Consider the following 21,471-nt stretch of genomic DNA (forward strand, 5'->3'; position numbering starts at 1 on the left):
TTAAAGGTAAAGTTTATATACCACCGGATTTTTTTTAAACATATGATCACTAAAAACTTTAACAGCATTTTTAACATAATAACAATCAAGAGGACCTAATTTTAGTCATTTTTATACCTCCAAATAAAAAATAGTTCCGGCGCCTCGAATAATATGTTATTTCTATTTATTTTTTTCATAAGGTGGATTTATCATTCTAACCCTTAGGTGTGTTCACTGAGTATTTTTATTCACTAAAAATAAAAACGCAGGCATTATCAGACATTAATTTAATAAAAATTTATCACTATATTGTTTAAAATTAAAACTTTATTAAAAATATTATTAACTTAATATTAAAAAATATTTAATTCAAAAGCCATAAAAACAAAAAAAAAAATGCTTAAAAAACCTTGGATTTTTCGGAACACAATGTTACATTGTAAAATTGTTACAATCATCCACACTTAACACATACTCTGTTAATCTCATTAATCTCTGCATTTTCGCAGAGATTAGAGGCGTCGCCGTTTTCTGTCAAAATGACCTCTCTCTCTCTCTCTTATTAGAAAGATAGATTTCCGCTAATATAAGTTTAAATAATTTTCCAAATATTTCTTAAAGAATTCTTGCTTTATAATGTGTTATTAATCGTATAAAATAAGAATAATATTAAGAAGCAAAATATTATAATAATAAATAATTTCAATACCACATAATAATATTACTTTTAAATGGTTATATTAAAAATTTAAGTAATTTATTAATAGTGATTATCAATATTTTCTCGCATAATTTCGTATTGGAAATATTAAAATAAAAAAAATTAAAATAGCGCAATGAAAGATTGAACAGAATCATTACATACTGAATATTGATAAACTAATAGTATCATTAAGTCATCAAAAATATATTAAAAGGTTCATCGGTAGTTATTTAATTTTTAAATTTGTTAAAAAAGTGTCTTTTTTGTTTAATAATAATCTATTTTGTATTAAAAAAATGTATTTTATATAGAACTTTAAACAAAATAAAATATTTTTACTGACAAACGTTATATGTCTAATTGAAAGTAGTATATTCATATTGGAAGTATACTATATGTGTAAAAATTTTTGTCGTATTATTGTGCCGATTTTAGAATCTAACCAGCCTATTGTAGGGGAAACCGAAAATAGAGATAGCATGAGTTTTATCAATTTTATTGTAAAACATGTTTTAGTGTAGTAATATTAATTTATACCTATACATTTGTACACTACGAATAGATACAATCTATGTACATTATACACGTAGTGTTATTTATTTTTTTAGATTTTCAGATTCAGCGGTTCTTATTAATAAATATAAATAGAAATAATATTTCTATATGATCAGTAGGTCATAGAATACTATAAGATATAACGGATTATAGTTCTGAATTTCAATTGTAGCATCTATATAAACAATCAGAATTTTATAGAAATGATTGTTATGATTTATTGAGATCATTTATTTCAGTAATAATGCAAAAAATGTATGATAAATTTAAGTAATATAAATACCGAAAAACAGTGATTTTTATACTAAAATAATATGTTTGTCTAACTTCGGGGACCGTTTACATACAGAAGACAAGTCGTCGGATCAAATTTTTTGTCTTTAACTTATTCTTTGTATCAAGCTTTATTTTAACATACATTTGAAGCTCGGAGAATTTCCGTAACATTTTTAAAAATTAAGTTTAAAAAGTTGTTTTTATCTATTACTGTGGGCAGGTATAAGGTCAGATATATAAAAAATTTATACCAAATGAATGGAAAATACCTAAGGCAATTAAACAAAAAAAAATATTTTTAAAAAAGTTATAGTAGTTTTAAGATAAATAAGTTTAATAAAAACTAAGCTAAAAACATACTAGAATATATATAGTCCCATCATGGTTTACTAGATTGACTATAAATTAATATTAAAATTAGTAAGTCGTGGAAAGGCACTCTATATATATAATTAATATTTTTAATTTTTTAAAAATAAATAATAGCAAAATAAGAAACGTATGCATGTTATATAAATGATATACATTTATTATATTATATAATAATATACTTATTAATTTACATTTTCTGAAAATAGCTCAAATGCGTTATGTTTAGAAATATTACAGCTAGATAGCACCAGATTTCTATATAAAATTAAGTCAAGTTTTAATATTAGAAACAAGGGCTTCATAAAAAAAAATGTAGTATTTTGAAGTAACTATATTTCTCAATAAATAAAAAGTAAGTTTATACTTTTAGCTAGATCCTCTATTTATACCTTACCAATTAGAATTTTTATATTTGATGCGAAACATAGAAGGTAATCATTTTATCATAATGTGTTTATACGCAAAGAATAATTTATTTATCACGAATATTTTAATTAATCCAAAAATAAAATTTATCTACAATTTTTTTATTGGTTTTTTTTTGTTACATAATTTTATCAATCTATCAGTTAAATTTATTATAAATTACTTTTTATGTTCAAGGATTGAACATACAAATATTTCATGAGTTTATAAATACGGTTTTTGGCTCTACTGAAAGTTTATTGCTGTGGACTTTCGGTTTACTAAATTATTAAAAATCTATTTTAAAAAAAGACTCAACAAATATTTTAAAATAATCATTATTTTGTAATTACATAATAATATTACTAAATTATGATAAAATCGTTTATTATAACGTAATACGTTGTAATTAATAATAATTATTATTGGGTGGGGTTTATTTATCTCTAATAAAAAAATTAATACGTACTCAATGTAATCGATTATTATTTTTTACTATGTAAATTATACTGTTCGTTTTTTAACTAAAATGTTTTAAACAAGACTTGAAAAAACATAATAGTACATACAAAACGAATTACGATCTATCGAAAAAAAAATTAAGGTAAATAATATTACATTACTAATTTGAATATTTTGTGTGTTAATTGTTCCATTATTTTTAATAATATTTTATAACATATATTATTGTTTATTTAATTCATTACGCATAATATAATTACTATACTAGCGCACTAAAATATATTTTCATACTATGGGTATTAGGACGACGTAAAAAAAAATGATAAAAAGTTTGAATTAATAATTGTAATAAAGAAATTAATTATAGTCGATTAATTGACTAAAATTTTGACATTTTGCCAAAAGTATAAATAATTTTGAGTGTAATACAATTAATATTCATTATATTTTAAAACTGATGATTTTGTTATAATCGTAAAAAGTTTTTCTTTCATTTGGTTAGCACACCAAATTTAAGTTTGTATAATAAATGTTTACAATTATTTTAATAATGAATAATTTTTTTTATACTTCAAATAAAAATATGAATTTTTTTTATTATTAATCAATTTTAGTCTTTAATGGTACTCAATTAATAATATTTTATAAATAAAAATTTTATAAATGTGTTTTGAATACTTATCTATATATTATTATACAATACCTGACATTAGTATTATTTGGTATATCAACATATATACAATTTCACATATCCATATACAATTGAATTTTTTTTTTTAACAAAAAATTTTTAATTTATAAAATTTGAACAAGATTAACATTTTAATAATGAACATTGTTATTTGTATGAGTGTTGTATGCTTCTCAGTTAGAGTCCTTAGTTGTAGACTACTAGTACCCTTACTATGATGCAGGTTTATTTGCGTGAATTGAATTTTATTATCAGCCATTCAGGAAACTGAAGTTGACACTTTAAAAACACGTTGACTGGATGTGAACGTGTTGTTGACAGGTATTTGAAACAGACCCAGTATCACACAACCCTCCCTTCAGGTGAGGTTCCCTCGTCATCCTCAGGTGGCAACCGTTCCATTTATTTGCTCTCCACATTTACCTTTGGATCTGTGAAGAGGATCCTCTCAGCTATGGCCGTGATAGAGGTAGACGGTTTCCCGGGTCCCTTTCCCTTACGTGACCCACTTTTTTTGGTAAGTTCTTCTGCCCCTCCATAATTGTCCGGTTCCTTTTAAATTTGTCAACTACTGCTCCCAGTTGATCTTGTGACTCCTAGTCTGGATTTGTTGATATTGCTGTATTTTTGCTAGTGGACGGTTCACTAGGTGCCCTGTTATTCGCATTGAGACTCCAAGTTCAACGATTCTTCTGTATGGTCATTTGTTATGGCTAATTGTTTGACTCAATTCAGTCCCAAAATATAATTTTTGTTTTCTTTCCAAATTTCTGGTAACTTACTTAAGAATTTAGAATTTGTATTCATATTCTAAAAACAAATATTAGGTGTTTTTTTGAAAAATGGAAGAATCAATTAAATTTTTTTGATAAATACCTTTGATACCTTTCAGTATATACAGGGTGTTCAGTAAGTCAGGAAACGGGTTTCTATTGTTCTCATTGTCTGTAACAATGAGAACAATAGAAACCCGTTTCCTGACTTACTGAACACCCTGTATATATATATTTTTGAAAATTTGGTTAATAACAACAACTTTTATACCAGTACTTATACGAGTCTTACTAACCTGTAATATTTTTATACATAGGCAAGTGAGAAGATGCGGTCGAGAAATGTATAATGATAAATATTATTGTACTTACGTCTTACCTTCCAGTTAATATTTAAAAATGGCAATAACTTCCGAAATAATGATCTAAAAGTTGTTATCGACCATTCATTGTCTTAATTAGTTCATTTTTTATTTTATAACCTAAATAAATATGTATGTTACCATTTAAAAAAAATAAATATGACACCCTTATAAAGTTTAAGGTATAAATTAAAACAGTTATTAATAACTGATGAATTAATAAATATATGAAACCAAAAAAAAAAATAAAAATAATTTTTTTAACATAATTATTATTTCAAGAGAAATCGAGTGGCTAGCGTTAAAAAATTACCTGTATTAGTTAAACTTTATAAGAGCAATTATTGGGTCCTAATAAAAAGTATTGCATTTAACTTATTAAATAAAAATTAACAGCCCAATAATTAACAATTTTTTTGTTTTTTTTATATGCTTTTAATACATATATGTAATAAAAGATTTTCAGTAGTATAGTCATGTTAAAAAATTTAAATTATATCTAGTATGTTACAATTATCTATATATTTTTCAATAAGTTATACTAGTATTTTTATTACTTTATTTTAATATAAAATTAAAGCTGGTAAAAACTTTATTTATTCCTTGTCATTCCAATAATGAAAAAGATACATACAAGGATTAACTAAAATAATCGTAATTACTCGTGTAGAATCACAAAATAATATTAAAAGTTATTCAGTTTCAATGATTTTATTATTAAATTAAAAAAAAATAAAGCAAACAAAAATAACATGCTGACATGTCTAGAGCCCTCAATTTAGTGGAAACCCGGTGCTAAGTCCCATATTTTTTAATGTTATTATTGGAAGTTGCAGCAATTCATCATTAATTTTCTAGTTGAAAAATAAAACACGTTTTTGAAGTCCTAAGGTAAAACGTTGAGCAATAAAAAAATTATTTCAAATTAAAAACTTTTCCAAAAATATATCCATCTTGCATGACTATAAATAATTATAATAATTAATTATCTGTTTCCTTGAAGGAATCATTATGTTGTTAAATTATTAACTTTAAAATTTCAACATGTGAGCAGCCGGATTGTATGACACTGAATGCCATGTATACGTCTACAGTGTTGGACTAGATAAGTCCTGTGTATTATATGACCTTTCTAATATTCATTGAAAGATAAAATAGGCATATTACATTTGTTGTACTATAAAGATAACCAAGAGAAGTTCGTCGGCCAATATCTATTTATAATTAATAATATTGACATAGTTTATTTATGTATATATATATATATATATATGTTCTCATAAGTGTTTATTATAAGATTATTCTTCAGTAAACTTCTCCGCGGTAGCAATTTTTTAATATTATTCAACTGGTAACATCTACAAAAACTTCAATGTTTTACTTTAAACGTATTTACCTCACGATTTTAGCTTCGATGTGAAGCTAAGAAGTTGTTAATTTTACTATAAAGTTTTTTTTTTTTTTTTGGTGTCTGTTACCACTTTTTCTCAGCTCTCACTAAACCCTACCGACTTCTTTCAACGATACGTTAAGAGATCACAAATCATATCTAAACGAAGACATTACCCTCAAAAATTGAAAAAATTTCCCTCGTCCCCAATTAAATGGGGGAAATTCCCAAAAAAATTATAAATTTAAAAATCGCTAATTTCTGACATTTTTAAAATTTTTTTTACTTAAAACTGCCATAACTTTTGAAAAAAATGACCAAATCAATTAAATTTTTTATTATAGATGTATAATGTCTTTAACTATTATTTGATATATTTTTTTTATAAATTTGACTCTTTATCTGCCCACAGATCGGGATTTAAAACGACAACTTTTTCACAAAAAATTAACATTTTTAACTTAACTTTTTAAAAGTTTTCCGAAAAGTCTGACATTTTTATATATATCTTAAATTAAAGCTAATGTAATGTACTTTATTATGGAAAAAATTCGGACTTTATTTTGTCTTCACGGTGAAAATGGCTTCCGAATGCTATTATTGTGTGAAAATTCTCAATTTTATTTTTTTCATTTTTTACTTTATAATACTATAACATATTGAAAAGTGTATGGATCAACACACATTTTTTATGAGAAATAATATTTATATCCCTTTTTCATTCGACATACTTTATTTTAATCAAGATATTAATAAGGAACTAGCAGATCATGTAGCTGTTGGAATAATCCACCAATTTTTTAAAATTAAACACTATCTAAAGATTTTCATGGAAGCGTTTTTTTTATAGTGATTTTAATTACTGTCAGATATCGTTATACTTGATCCAACTATGCCACGTCACCACTGTGCCGCGACCCTCCTGGGCTGTTTTAAAAATGACATCACATAATAATAAAAAATTTTAAATTACACAATGAAAGGTGTAATTAATTATTCATAAACGTTAAAATGTTAAATTAACTTTAAGAGCTTATTTAACAATTGTAGAGAAGTAATGTTACTAATTTTGTGGACAAGGTAAGTATTATTATAGCTTAATAAATATCTCTTTCAAATTTAAATTTAAATAAGTCCAAATGTGCTAATATAATCAAACATGTATTTCAGATGAAATTGATTGGCTCATTAGTATATTTTGGAGTAATAACTTTTGTTCACAGTGCTGAAATATTGTCTGTTTTGCCATTATTTGGTCAAAGTCACTGGAACGTTATAGATTCTATTTTACAAACACTGGTTTCAAGTGGTCATAATGTAACCGCTATAACTCCATTTTTAAAAAAAAAAAAAATTTATAATTACACAGAGGTAAATATAATTATAAAATTAAGTGTATAATATACATATTATTCACTAAGTATACAGAATGGAACAGATCTAACTAACAACTCATATAACCTATGATCTACATAACATTTTGTACTTTTTTTTTTTCAATCAATTTTTACAATATAGATTTTTAATTAAAATATGCTTTATGTTATTTTTCGCAATTACAATAAATATTTTAAAAATAATTTTTTTTTAAGATTTGAAGATCATTCTGTAGATAAGTTTAAAAAAAAAAATTTGGTACCAAATACTCTTATTTTAATTCAGTAGTTACGTTTATACAGTATTTTGAAGTTTGTTAAATTTTGATTTTTTATACAATTTTCCTATGGTATCAAATGTTAGTCCTTATCATGTAAAGTACAGAAGTAAACACTTATTACGTTATTTACTTGTAACAGTAAGCGATTTCTTTTCCATGGATAATAATAAAGTTTAAAGGGATTGATACAGGAATGTATATTATCTTTAATCTTTTTTACAAAAGTTAGAAACATTATCGTATGTCAACTACGAGTGTTGCATGGTTAGCCAAGTTAAAAATGATAACAATTATTAATTTGCGTGATTCTATCATTGTAAATATATTATAATAGGATATTCTTTGTTAGGAGATTTGGTAATAAATGCATTTATTCACTATTATTCACGTTTAAATTTATGATATCTAAACTTATTTAATTAAAAGCTCATCATGTTTTAGACAATGTTTCTATAGTTTTAGCTGTGTTTTTTTTTTTGTCTGTTGCCACTTTTTCACAGCACTCACTGGACGGATTTTGATAAACAATATGTAAAAAGATCAAAAATCGTATCTAGTTGAAGACATTACCCTTAAAAATTGAAAAAATTTACTGCGTTCCCCGTAAATGGGGGAAATCTCCAAAAAAATTACAATTTTTAAAATCGATAAATTTTGTTAATTTTTTTCACTTTTTTTTCTTATAACTACTACACCTTTTTCAAAAATTAACAAATCAACATAATTTTTCTTATATTGAAACCTTAGATATTTCCCTTTCATTTGATATAATTTTTTTTTTTGAAAATCTAACACTTAACCTGCTTACAAGGGAGATTATTTTTTTAATTACTCTACGGTACTTTTTATTGAGACGATCATAAATCTTAATCAATACAATCAATGGATTATCAAAATTATAAATATACGATTTTACTAATTAATATATATATACTATTACAATATAAATGGAACTTACACTTCCAGTGAAGTGGTCCCTAACTTAGTCTAATAATACTAAATAATATTTAAATTGTAAAATAAATATTTATAAATTTAAACCAAGTCATAAGGCTTGACGCGTTTTAAACGTCTTAGGTCATTGGAATTGTCCTATAGTTGAATTGCCCTTATATTTTCATGATTTTCCAACCTTATTATATGATTACATGCAAACCGAGTGACTTCATCTGCTACGGTTGGTAACATCATATCTCGATGAATTACATAATTTCTATCGAAATTGTAAGCCGCGACGGTTGTACGAATTGCGATATTTTGACAACGTTGTACAACATCTATGTTGGATTTACTGGCACAACCCCACAACTGAATACCAAAAGTTCAGACAGATTTTATGAACGCTACGTATAACAGACGTTTGTTCTCTAGTGATAGCTCATAGTGTTTTCCATCTAACCAATAGAGTCCGCGCATTTTATCCTTTATATGCAATCTTTTCTGGCATACATGATGTATCCAGTAGAGGCGGCAGTCAAGGTGCATTCCCAGATATTTAGCCAAATCTCTCTGTGGGATTTTTTGTTGATTCAGAAATATTGGAATATCACATGTTTTACGTAACGTGAAATTTACGTGCACTGACTTTTCAGTGTTAACAATCCTCACAGGGAGGATTTAAAATAGCAACTTTATTACAAAAACTAACTTTATCAACTTAACTTTTGAAAATGTTCCGGAAATACTGCGTCCTTTTAACATACATCGAATTAAAGCTTATGTCATGTACTATAAAATCAAAAAAAAAATTTGTCCCGACGACTTATCTTTTATGTGCAAATAGCTGCCGTAGCTAAAATCATGCTATTTTTGTATTAAAATTTTTGATTTTCGATTTTATGTTTTCAAGTTTAAGGTGCTAAAACTTTTTGAAAAATGTATGTATCAACACAATTTTTTTTTTATAAACACTTTATGTTTACTTCTTTTATTTGACATACTTTTTTTTATATTGGATCATTTTTATTTTTACAGGCGGGGCTTAAAACTTGAAACATACGTATAAAAAGTAGAACTTTTTCAATTTAACTTTTGAAAATGTTCCGGAAATACTGCATCTTTTAAACATACGTCAAATTAAAGTTTATATTACGCATTATAAACTGAAAAAAAAATTTGTCTCGTCATCTTCTATGTGCAACTTCTATCGTGATGTTTTTTGAACTTAAAACTGCCATAACTTTTTGAAAAATGAATAAATTAAAATAATTGATTTTTATATTGAAACTTTAGACATTTTACTTTTATTTAATAATAATAATATAATTTATTTGAAAATCTGACTAAACCGTCCACAGGGGAGATTCAAAAGAGCAATTTTTGCACACAAGTTTAGCTTTTTCAATTTAATTTTTAAAAATATTCCGGAAATATTGACACTTTTATTTAATCTTAAATTAAAATTTATGTAATATACTTTACTATAAAAAAAATAAAATTCGAAATAAATATTTTCTTTTTGGTAAAAAAGGGTACCGTATTCAAAAATATGCTATTTTTGTGTTCAAATTCTGGGTATTGAATTTTAAAATATCTTACAATGACTATCATGAATATTATATAATTTAATTGATATAGAATATAAATTTTAACTTTAAACTTTAATTTTTTTCCTTTTTTTAAGTTATATGAGTTGTTAGTTAGATCTGTTCTACTGTGTATACTATACAAGAAGTTTCCTTTATCATAATATAGTATATTAATTACAAAATAAAAGTAATTTCGGAAATTTTTTTTTTTAATGTAGTATCTTTTCATGATTACTGTGTATACATATGATGATAATGTGTATTCATTACAAACATGGCATTAATACCATGATAAGAAATTAGATAAGGCAATTATTACTTATCACTCTCATTCAAAACTATATTGAAAATATAGCGTTTTCTTCTGTCATTTTCTCAATACGTATTTCAATGTTTAATACCGTAAAATAATACATGAAAATTCAAATTTTCACAAACTTCAAAACGCTACAGAATATTTACTACTGAATATTAATAAGATATGTTTTTACTAAAATTTTTCTTAAATTCTACTCTACAAAATAGCTATCTTAGGTTTTTTTTTACTTTTTATTTAAAATTTAAAAATAATTAATATTTTTAATGAAATGTAAAAAAAATAATTATTGAGATATAGCTATAGACCTAACGTATAACTATTATTAAAAAAAAAAAAATCAGCTAAAAATATTAACTGGATCAAAAGTTATTTAAGTTGTCAGTGAGTGGTGGGCCTCTGTATATTTTTAAGTAAAACCAACATTTTATTAGCTTCGATGTAAATCTAAGAAAGTATTAATATTACTACAATAATTGTTTATTCACTATTTTTTTGTGTTTGTCGCCACTTTTTCTCAGGTCTCACTGTACCAATTATGCTTAATAATTTATCAAAAAATCACAATGTCATCAACAAAACATGAATGTCGTATCTAGTTAAAGCCATCTCTTTCAAAAATCTAAAGAATTTCTCTCATAATTTTTAAATGGGTAAATCCATGCAAGAAATACGATTTTTGATATCAATAAATTATTTTTCCTTAAAATTGCAATAAGTTTTTTTAAAAATGATTGAATCAAAATAATTTTTTTATAAATATATAAGGTTTTGAAATATGATTGTCTATGTCTTAGGTAAAATTATATATTCATATAGGAAGGGAGGTAATAAACCTCATTTGACCACTTTTTATACAAAAAACAATTAAATATGATTTTTGTGTTAAATCCCTAAAAAAAAAATACTATATATAGATTTACATTAAAGAATATTTATATAATTTTATCCTCTTTCAGATATAATTTATACTTATCCCAATTATTCTGCGTAGTCAAGTGCTAGGTTTCTTTAATTTATGTATTATTAAAGTATAATTAAAACTATTTTAGTTTTTGAAAGCATTTTCTTCCAAATACTAAAATAGGAAAGAATAAATTTTAATTAAATTTAGATTTCTTTAATAAAATTTAATATAACAATTTTTAAAAAATATTTTTGATAACCATAAATTCTTTAATTAATATGTATGCTTAAAAAGGCTGTTTTACAAACATAATTCTTACACTATAAGTAAAGTTTTAAAACCTATTAATTATAATAATACTTATATGAGTAATTAATAACAAATACTTTTCTTTGACTTAAATTTAATAACAAGGTAGTTTTGTATTTAACTATTAATTATACAATAATAGCCAATTCATAATATAAATATGTATTAAAAAAATAAATAAATTACAAAATTTTACAGATAGACTCGTCTTCGTACATGAATAAAATTGAGGCAATAAATTATAATCTCGTTGCTGATGATAACGGTTATAGTTATTTAAACGCTGCACATCTAAAATCATGCGAAAATTTATACAAATCAAAAGATTTTTGGAAGACACTGGAAAATCATAAATTTGATTTGGTTATTGGTCATTTTTTAGCATCTACTTGTTATTCCTACATAGCGTATAAACTCCAAGTACCGATGATTTATGTGACCTCAGACGCAATGAATGCTAGGTATCAATATCCTTATGTAAATTAATATGTTTGGTTATTTTATTAGTTTCTATTAGTTATTTTTTTTATTTGAAGGTTGCATTCATTGTTGGTAAATCCACTAAACCCTTCATATATAGCATCGCCGAATATACCTATGGCACTGCCTACAAGTTTTTGTCAAAGACTAGAAAATTTTTTTAATAAGATGTATGTGAATATTTATTATTGGTGGTTAGACAGAAAAGCAACTACCATAGGAAAAACTTACTTTGGTAAAAACGCACCAGATGCAAGTTCCTTGTTTAAAAGCACAACTGTTTTAATGTTCATCAACAGCTATTTTACATTTGAAACATCTAGACCAATGATTCCAAATTTAATACAAATTGGGGGGATCCACGTATCCCAGCCCAAACCTTTACCGGAGGTAATAAAAATTATCTATAATTAAAAATATAATAACAAATCATATGAAAATCATTATTTTTATAGCAAATAAAAAAAAAATATATTTTTATCTGCAATCAAATCTAGTTTTCTCGTATAGGATAACTCGTCTAGTTTTCGAACAATTAAGGATATATTGAACTTTAAAATTATATTACGGATTTATTATTACAAATTAACTTTAATATCTAGATATAAAACTAATAATTTTATCTTCTTCTAAGTTTTAATACTTTTTTCGATATAAAATACTAGATTGATTTAAATTAAAAGTATGAGAAGTCCTGTTATTAATGAAATTGTAATTGTTCATAACATTATAGAGTCTTCAATGAGTAACAAAAAAAGGATTCTATTGTTTTCACTGTTTGTGACAATTGAACTGTTACCTTATTTTTTGAATAGCCTGCAAAAATGTCAACGTATGTGTTTTAAATTTTGCTATTACAGTTAATCATTACAAATTACCTAAATTATACAACCTCAATTTTTGAGAGTTAACATTTTTAAGTAATACCAATGATGTTCACTTATTGGTGGGTGTTCAGTAACTGAACCAGTTACCCTAGTTTCATTAAAAATAATAACTAGGATTTAGATTTATAAATAGGAAATGGAAACCTTTGTTTTTATTAGCCATAAATGTAATTAATAGGTATAGTGAGGAATTTAGCTCTCCAGTTGAAGAATCAGTTCCCAGAAATGTAGAATATTTTATGGATATATTGTAATACCACCTTGATCAAAAAGTTCCCGGAATTTATTCAGAAAATTAAAAATACAAGTTTATTCATCTAAATCTATATTGTCCCCTTCAAAGTAATCCCCATCGACTGCAACACACATATGCCAGCGCTTGATCCAATCCTCGAAACATTTTTTATACTCGGTTTTTGGTATGTCCATCAGTGCTTCCTGCGATTTTTCCATTACTTCCTCTCGGCTGCTGAATCGCGTTCCCCGTAATGGTTTTTTAACTCGATTGAATAGAAAGAAGTCACAGGGAGCCAAATCAGGTGAATTCGGTGGCTGTTGGATAGTATTTGTTGCATTTTTCGTCAAAAAATTACGAATAATGATGGCACTATGTGACGGTGCGTTATCATGATGCAAAATCCACGAGTTTTCTGCCCACAATTCTGGTCTCTTTCGGCAATTTGCTTCACGCAAACGTCTCATAACGCCCAAATAATATTCTTTGTTTACTGTCTGGTCTTTTGGCAAAAATTCATGATGTACTACACCGTTGTAATCCATGAAAACCGTAAGCATAGCCTTCTTTTTTGACTGAAAACGACGTGGTTTTTTTGGTCTCGGCTCATTTGGTGAACGCCATTCACTTGCCTGATGTCTTGATTGTGTGTCATACTCATAAACCCACGCCTCGTCTCCAGTAATGATCCTTTTGATGAATGTGGTATCGGATTCAGCCTCGCAAATCATGTATTTTGCGACGTCAACACGGTCTCTTTTTTGCATGAAATTGAGGTCTTTTGGCACCAACTTTGCTGCTACACGACGGAAACTCAAATCATTAACCAAAATGTCTTGGACGGATCCATAGGCAATGCTCAAGTCCTCCGCTATTTCTCTGATGGTTAATTTGCGGTTATTGACCAACATTTCTTTTACTTTTTCAGTGTTTTCGTCGGTTTTCGATGCCGATGGTCTGCCGCTGCGTTCATCATCTATGACTGATTCACGACCACTTTTAAACCGCTCGTGCCACTGATAAACGACCGTTTTCTTTAGAGAATCTTTGCCAAAACACTTTTCCAACATTTCCAACGTTCGCGCACCATTAAATCCGTTTTTTATACAAAATTTAATACAAGTTCGTTGTTGCAAATTTAAATCCATTTCTAAAATTGTAAAAAATCGCCAACACACAAAGAGATAGATGTACTCTTGGCTACGTAACTTTTGCAAATGTCAAGCTATGGCGCTAAAATTTAGAGGAAATATTAACAACAGATGTACCAACTTAATGAAAAAAACAGAACTCAAATCGGAACAATGGGAGCGCCAAACGATGGTTATTCCGGGAACTTTTTGATCAAGGTGGTATTATATTATTTTTAGGGTTGGGTAAAAATAAAATTCGCACTCTTAAAATTTTTATTCTTGTTGCGTCTATGCAGTCATCCTAAATACATTTTTTTTTTTTTTTTTGAATAATTTATGTATATTATATTAATATAAGAGGGTTATTATTTGTGTATTCAACGAATTATTATTTGAAGTATAGTTATTAGTGAATATTGGAGATTAAACCCAACATTTTATTGATTTTTATAAGTCTAGACTAAAATAATTATGATAACTTGTGTTGTAATTTAATAATACATTATTTTTTTATAAATTATTCAGGACATAAAACAATTTATTGAGGATTCGCCTGATGGAGTAATTTATTTTTCATTTGGGTCAATAGTGAAAATGGATACGTTGCCAAAAACTATGCAACAAGCATTCAAAGAAGCGTTTTCTGAATTACCTCAACGTATTTTATGGAAGTTTGAGAGCGATGAAATGGCAAATCAACCTAAAAACGTCATGATTAAAAAGTGGTTTCCTCAACGGGATATATTGAGTAAATTTGTTATTTATATTATCATTAAAAACATACGTTAAAAAAATATATACTTATTTCAACTATTTATAGGCCATCCTAATGTAAAATTGTTCATCTATCATGGTGGGTTATCAGGTGTCAATGAAGCAATCCAAAACAAAGTACCAATTCTTGGTATACCTATATTTACTGATCAATTTAAGAATATAGCAAATTGTGTCCACAAGGGTATAAGTATAAGCTTGGACCACAATAATTTAAACAAACTAATAATCCTAAATGCTATTAAGGATATGATTGGAAATCCTAAGTTAGTGCAAAAAATATTCTTTCAATTATTTCTCATAATGCGATAATAATCATCATTAATAATATAATTATTATTATAAAAGCTTTTAAGTCATAATCGAACAAAAATGAATTTGTGAACGTATGTAGCTATTTATACACAATAAGATTTCTGGCACTCACCCTACATTACTTATTATGGAAAAAACATTAAAAAATTAATTACACCTCTAAATAATTTTTAATAATTTGCATCTTTTTCTTTGCCTTAATCCCAACTACACGAAGTTGGCCACCCTTATCCTAAACTTGCACTTAATACGATTTCCTATCTCATTCGTCTTCATATTGCATTCAATAACATCCCTCCATCTCTTTTTTGGTCATCATAGATCTCTTCTTCCTTCAACATTCATTTCCATAACTGTTACAGCTTACAGCTTACAGCTTTCGATTCCTCTCTTTACATAACATGACTAAACCATCTAAGTATATTTCCTCTCATCTTATCTACGATTGACGCTACACCTATACTCTCACTTTTATATTCGTTCCTTATCTTTTTTTCTCTAATCATTCCACTCATTCATCTAAGTATTCTCATCTCTACTACATTCATTCTCTGCTCTATTCTCTTGTCAATATAATTCTCTTATCGTATAACACACCAAACGTTTCCATCCACTTCACCCGTCCATACTTAATCCTGTATCTTACATCCTTGTTAATACTATCGTTCTTTTGCACAACTGATCCTAAATACTTAAAATTTTCCACCCATTCTATCACGACGTCCTCGCTTATTGTCACTGATCTCCTCATTTCACCTACCTCGTGTTATCTTTTGTCAATATAGTGCTCTATATATATTCTGTCTTACTTTCACTTATTCTTACTTCCTTCCCTTCAAGAACTGATCTCCTCACCTCTAGCCTTTGATTTATTTTTTCACTATTTTCTCTTGTTATCATCATATCGTCAGTGAACAACATACACCATGCTACCTCTCCTTGAAATTCTCTAATAATTTCATCCATCACTATAGAAAATAAGTATGGGTTTAAAGCAGGACCTTAATATACTACTATTCTCACCCTAAAATCATCTGTTACTCCACTTACACTTTTTACCCTAATACAAGTTCCATGATACATATCCTCAATTACATTAATGTAGATTGCTTTTTACCTAGCATATCATACAACTCATATCTCTTAAACTTGGCTTTACTTACTGCACACTTGGCTTCTTCACACAATCGTTTGTACTCCTTCCAATTTTCTCTCATTTTTCTCTTTTGTCATTATTTGAACTGCGTTTTTTTACACTCTATGATTTTCTAAACATCCTCATCCCACCACCACATTTCCTTGTTTCCTGAGATTCTACTCCTACTTTCACCAACATACTCTATTGCAGTATTCTTTACACCACTAATAAATCTGTTTCACACATTATTTAGGTCTCCCATCTTTCTTCAAAACCCATTGTCTATGTACTTTAAATAATTTACATATACAGAGTAATCCATTTATCACAAAATATAAAATAATACAAGCTGTATAAATAAAATATTTGATTTAATTTTTTTAAAAATCTGACTCTTTACCGGCCACAAAGGGGGGATACAAAATAACAACTTTTTTACAAAAACTAAATTTTTCAACTTATTTTTTTAAAATACTCCGAGTTTTAAATATATATCAAATTGAAGCTAATGTTACGTACTATAAGTTATAAAAAATATTTGTCCCGACGACTTATCTTATATATGCAAATGGTTCCCATAGTTAAAAAACATGCAATTTTGGTGTTAAAATTCATGATATCATATTTTATTTTTTCAACTTTAAATTACTATAACTTTTCAAAAAATGAATGGATCAATACAATTTTTTTTCATGAATACTTAATGTTTTCTTTTTTCGTTTCATACATATTTTTTGAAAATTTGACTCTGGACCTGAAAAAACGGGGATTCAAAACAACAATTTTTACAAATAAGTTAAAATTTTTCTACTGTATTTTTGAACATTTTCGGGAAATATTTACACTTTTATTTAATCTTACAATAAAGCTTATGTAATTCATAGTATAGCATATTAGTTTTAGTTTTAGTTATTATCTAGGTGGACATAATGCCCATGCACTCAGACCTGTTAGTCCATTGTGCGCAACTCATACCGAATTGTCTTGATTCGGTTTACCCACCTAAGTGTTACCACCAAAGTGTTAATACATTACCAACCATAAAGTCACCTTTAAAGATGACCAAAGAGTCCTGTCTTTCTGGCGAAATTAAGTATCTCTCTGGGTTTTAGGTTTTTAATATCTTCTTTTTCAAGAAAATAGTATAGCATAAACTATTATTATATTATTGATATACATATCAAGATATAGTGAAAATGGTTATCATATTAAAAAATATGCTATTTTTGTGTTAAAATTCTTGGTATTGCATTTTAATTTATTTTAAAATACCTTATAAGGGGGTACACTAATATCCATGAGTATTATATAAATCTAATTGATAAAGAATATAAAGTTAAACTTACTTCAATTTTTGGTTTCTTTTAAGTCGAAAAAATTAATTTTGACATTTGAATCAGCCTAAATTGCCAATTTTATCAAAAAACAAATGCGACGAACGTTTGGCGATTCAGTAAAAATCGTTGCCTATGCAATGATTTTTCGCAATTTTTCCTTTATTCTTTTTAAGTTAAAATTTTGCTTTTGAATAATCCACCAATTTCTTAAAATTAAACACTATCTACAGATTTGTATCGAAGCGTTTCTTATGATAGTGATTTTAATCACTGTCAGATATCATCTATAATTGTCCCAACTATAACACGCTAGTACTGTGCCGCGACCCCATTGTAATATCGTTTTTTACTTTTCAACTTTGCATGGAAGCTAAATTATTTATTTGTTAAGAGACCTATATAAAATTTTCGATCGATTATATTTTAAATTCTTATTTACTTTTTTAATATGAATATTTGTCAGTGGAAAATTTAATAGATCACCAAATTTAAAATCAGTTAAAAAACGTGCATTGTGGTAAAATTAATAGTTTCTCAGCTTCGCATTTAAACTAAAAATATGAATTTAACGTAGTCTAAGAATGCATAAATAATAAAAAAAAAAAGTAACACAAAACATTAGTAGATAAAAAGTTAATAACATCGTAATACACTCTGTATACTTTACCATTTAAAAAACAAAGTTGACACATCTTCAAATTATAAGGGATGATACTAAAAAGTAATTAATAGATGATAAACCAAAAAATATGTGTAGCTAAAAATAACAATTATTTTTTTCAATATTGTAATTTTTTTTCGATTAATTCAGTTATTTTATGATTAACGGATTACTCTGTATAATAAAAAATTGAAATAAAATATAAAAAATCTAATACGTTGAGCTTTCTAATAAGTACTCTAATTTTACTAAGTAAAAATTTATAATTTTTTGAAAAAATAAGCTTCACAATTATTTCATACTTGACACAGTCCCTAATAGCACACTATTCATCTATCGTAAAATAGCACGTAATCTGGTCGTCAATATCAGATGTCCACCGTCGCAATCGTCAGCGTTGACGATAACACTATGTTCGTCTTGTTCGGTGACATGTCTTATCTACTAGATATGACATGTCAGGAGGTAAGCATCGCGAGAAATGTCGGCAACTATGTAAACCTGTGTTCGCTATATTTACTTGTGACTTATATACGCCGCATTACATATCCACTTACTTTTTTTTTTAATATCAAATACTGATTGTCATTAGTATTGTCACCCGTATTAATATAATGATCCTTTTGTAAAATTATATTATATAGTACTTTATTTGATTCTACACAGTAAACCCGGCGTTATGATTTTTATATTTTATTATTAAAAAAACTCCGCATATCGTGTCATATTATTATAAATACTTTGAATTTATTATTTTTAGGTACAAAAATAAAGCTTTAGAACTCTTTGATAAATTTAATGATCGACCCGTGACGCCTAAACAATTAGTTATTTATTGGACCAACTATGTTTTAAAATTCTATAAACACGAAATGTTTCAAAATGCTGCTGATTTAGAGTGGTTCAAATATTATATGTTTGATATCGTAACATTATTATTGTCTTCTATATTATTATTAGTATATGTCTTGCGTTATTTCATTGAAAATTAAAACTATACTTAAATGTTAACTGTTTCCCAAAATGAAGGTTATGTGTAATTACTATACTTATATTTTATTTTACTCTTTTTTTTTTTTTTTTTTAAATTGTTTTACTAAATTAAGTGTAATTATTAATAGTATTATTTTTATTTTTTTACGTACTTTTTTATATAATCTAAGAGTAGAAGTTGATTTATTTGAAATAGTGTTAATATTATTCCTTTACTGTTAAAGAAATGGAAAATACGGTTTGTATAATATATTGTAAAAATACATAGACATATTATATAAACAAGTGATTATTTCAAACATCGTATTATATAATAAAACATTGAAAAATTAGCGGATGCTGAAAAAATTATTAAACGACATACGATTTTCAAAAATTTTTTTTTAATGAAAGAGCTCAATAACGTTATTCTAAAAAAAATATTCGCGAAGAAGATAATAAATGTTTTAAAACACCGTAAGCGTTTAAAAATTTGATCAAAAACGCTTCTTGCCACCAGCGTCTTTTTATTTAATATCTGAAATTTTTTACAGACCTGCCTAGAGACATTCCAAAGGTACCCTGAAAATGACGTTAGAATATGTTCATTTTTAACCGAATTATTAACATTTTTTTTTTTTTAAGCCCACGCCCATTGTTTTTAGTAGGATATTATTTTGGTTGGCGCATGTCAATTTTGTTTAAATTTTATGCAAGTATACAAGTGCACTAATAACACGGCATTTAAAGGTACCTTAGGAGTGCAGCTAATTTATTTGGTCTCTATTTAATCTCTATTTTAGAGTCATATTATTAGGTAATTATTTAATAATTTTAATAATTATTTATTATTATAGTATGCCTAACCATACTAACAAACTATTACTTTGTGGTAGGACATTTTCCTACAATTTTTACATTAAATGTTAATGATAATTTGTATTGATATGTATTAGATTGTAATATAAATTTAAATGTATGGTTTTTTATTTGAAACTTTTTATTATAGTATTCATTTCAATCTATTACCTTAACTTCATAACACAATTTTATTTATATTAATGATACCAAAGATAGTGTTAAAATTGTAAAAATTTTAAAATATTGTGATGATCTTGGTAAAAAAAATGTAAACTTTATACCCTATACACATTTCACTAATTACTATTTTTGAATTTTACTCATTTTATTAATTAAATGTCTATTATATTTTTGTTAAACTGCTTCTAGAGTAATACTTTTCCTGCACTTATTGTGTCCGGCGTAGCCTTGTACTATCGGGAATCAATGGCCTATCTGTAAGGACAGCCCGAAGAGCACCGAATCTGGGGCTTATCCCCAGCTAAACAAAGCCTAGTGCTATAATAATAAAATAATACTCAACAAAGTAATTTTACAAATAAAGTATAAAATGTCTTATATTGTGAATAAAAATCACAATAAATTTTTATAATTACTCTCAACAATTTCAATGCATGGTAGGCATTGAGTAACAGACTACTATGCATTAAAAAAAAAAAAAAAATGAAATGAAGCCCCTGTCTTTGTATATAAATAAATAAGCTTTAATTTAATGAAAATTTTTATAATTACCCCATAAACATTATAATTTTTATTCTTATTTCAAGTTACGCAAATTTATACTAAATACAATTTTTTTCGATATACATAGTTTAGTATGTGTATCGTAAGACAAGTATTATTTTAAGTATCTTAACTTTTAGATGACCCATCTAAAGTTTTCGTCAGAAAAGAGCTTCAAAATGGCTATTTTGTAATTTTGAAAAAATTAACGACACAAAATCAGCTTATATCACTTTTGCTCTTCACGTAAATTATTGATTTCATTGT

The 21,471-nt window shown here is 26.3% G+C and overlaps 1 protein-coding gene across 1 annotated transcript; it reads left to right on the top strand.

Moving 5' to 3' along the window:
* The first annotated feature begins 2,751 nt into the window (after positions 1–2,751).
* LOC126894298 (UDP-glucosyltransferase 2-like) lies at positions 2,752–20,568 on the top strand. Its single transcript, XM_050665215.1, has 7 exons — positions 2,752–2,897; positions 7,142–7,342; positions 11,887–12,149; positions 12,225–12,558; positions 14,949–15,171; positions 15,244–15,463; positions 19,409–20,568. The coding sequence occupies exons 2-7, from the start codon at positions 7,142–7,144 to the stop codon at positions 19,638–19,640; spliced, it is 1,473 nt and encodes a 490-aa protein (XP_050521172.1). The 5' UTR covers positions 2,752–2,897; the 3' UTR covers positions 19,641–20,568.
* Positions 20,569–21,471: the final 903 nt, after the last annotated feature.

Source organism: Daktulosphaira vitifoliae, unplaced genomic scaffold, assembly GCF_025091365.1.
Source record: "Daktulosphaira vitifoliae isolate Bord-2020 unplaced genomic scaffold, ASM2509136v1 Scaffold_1, whole genome shotgun sequence".
NCBI classification, from domain to species: domain Eukaryota; kingdom Metazoa; phylum Arthropoda; class Insecta; order Hemiptera; family Phylloxeridae; genus Daktulosphaira; species Daktulosphaira vitifoliae.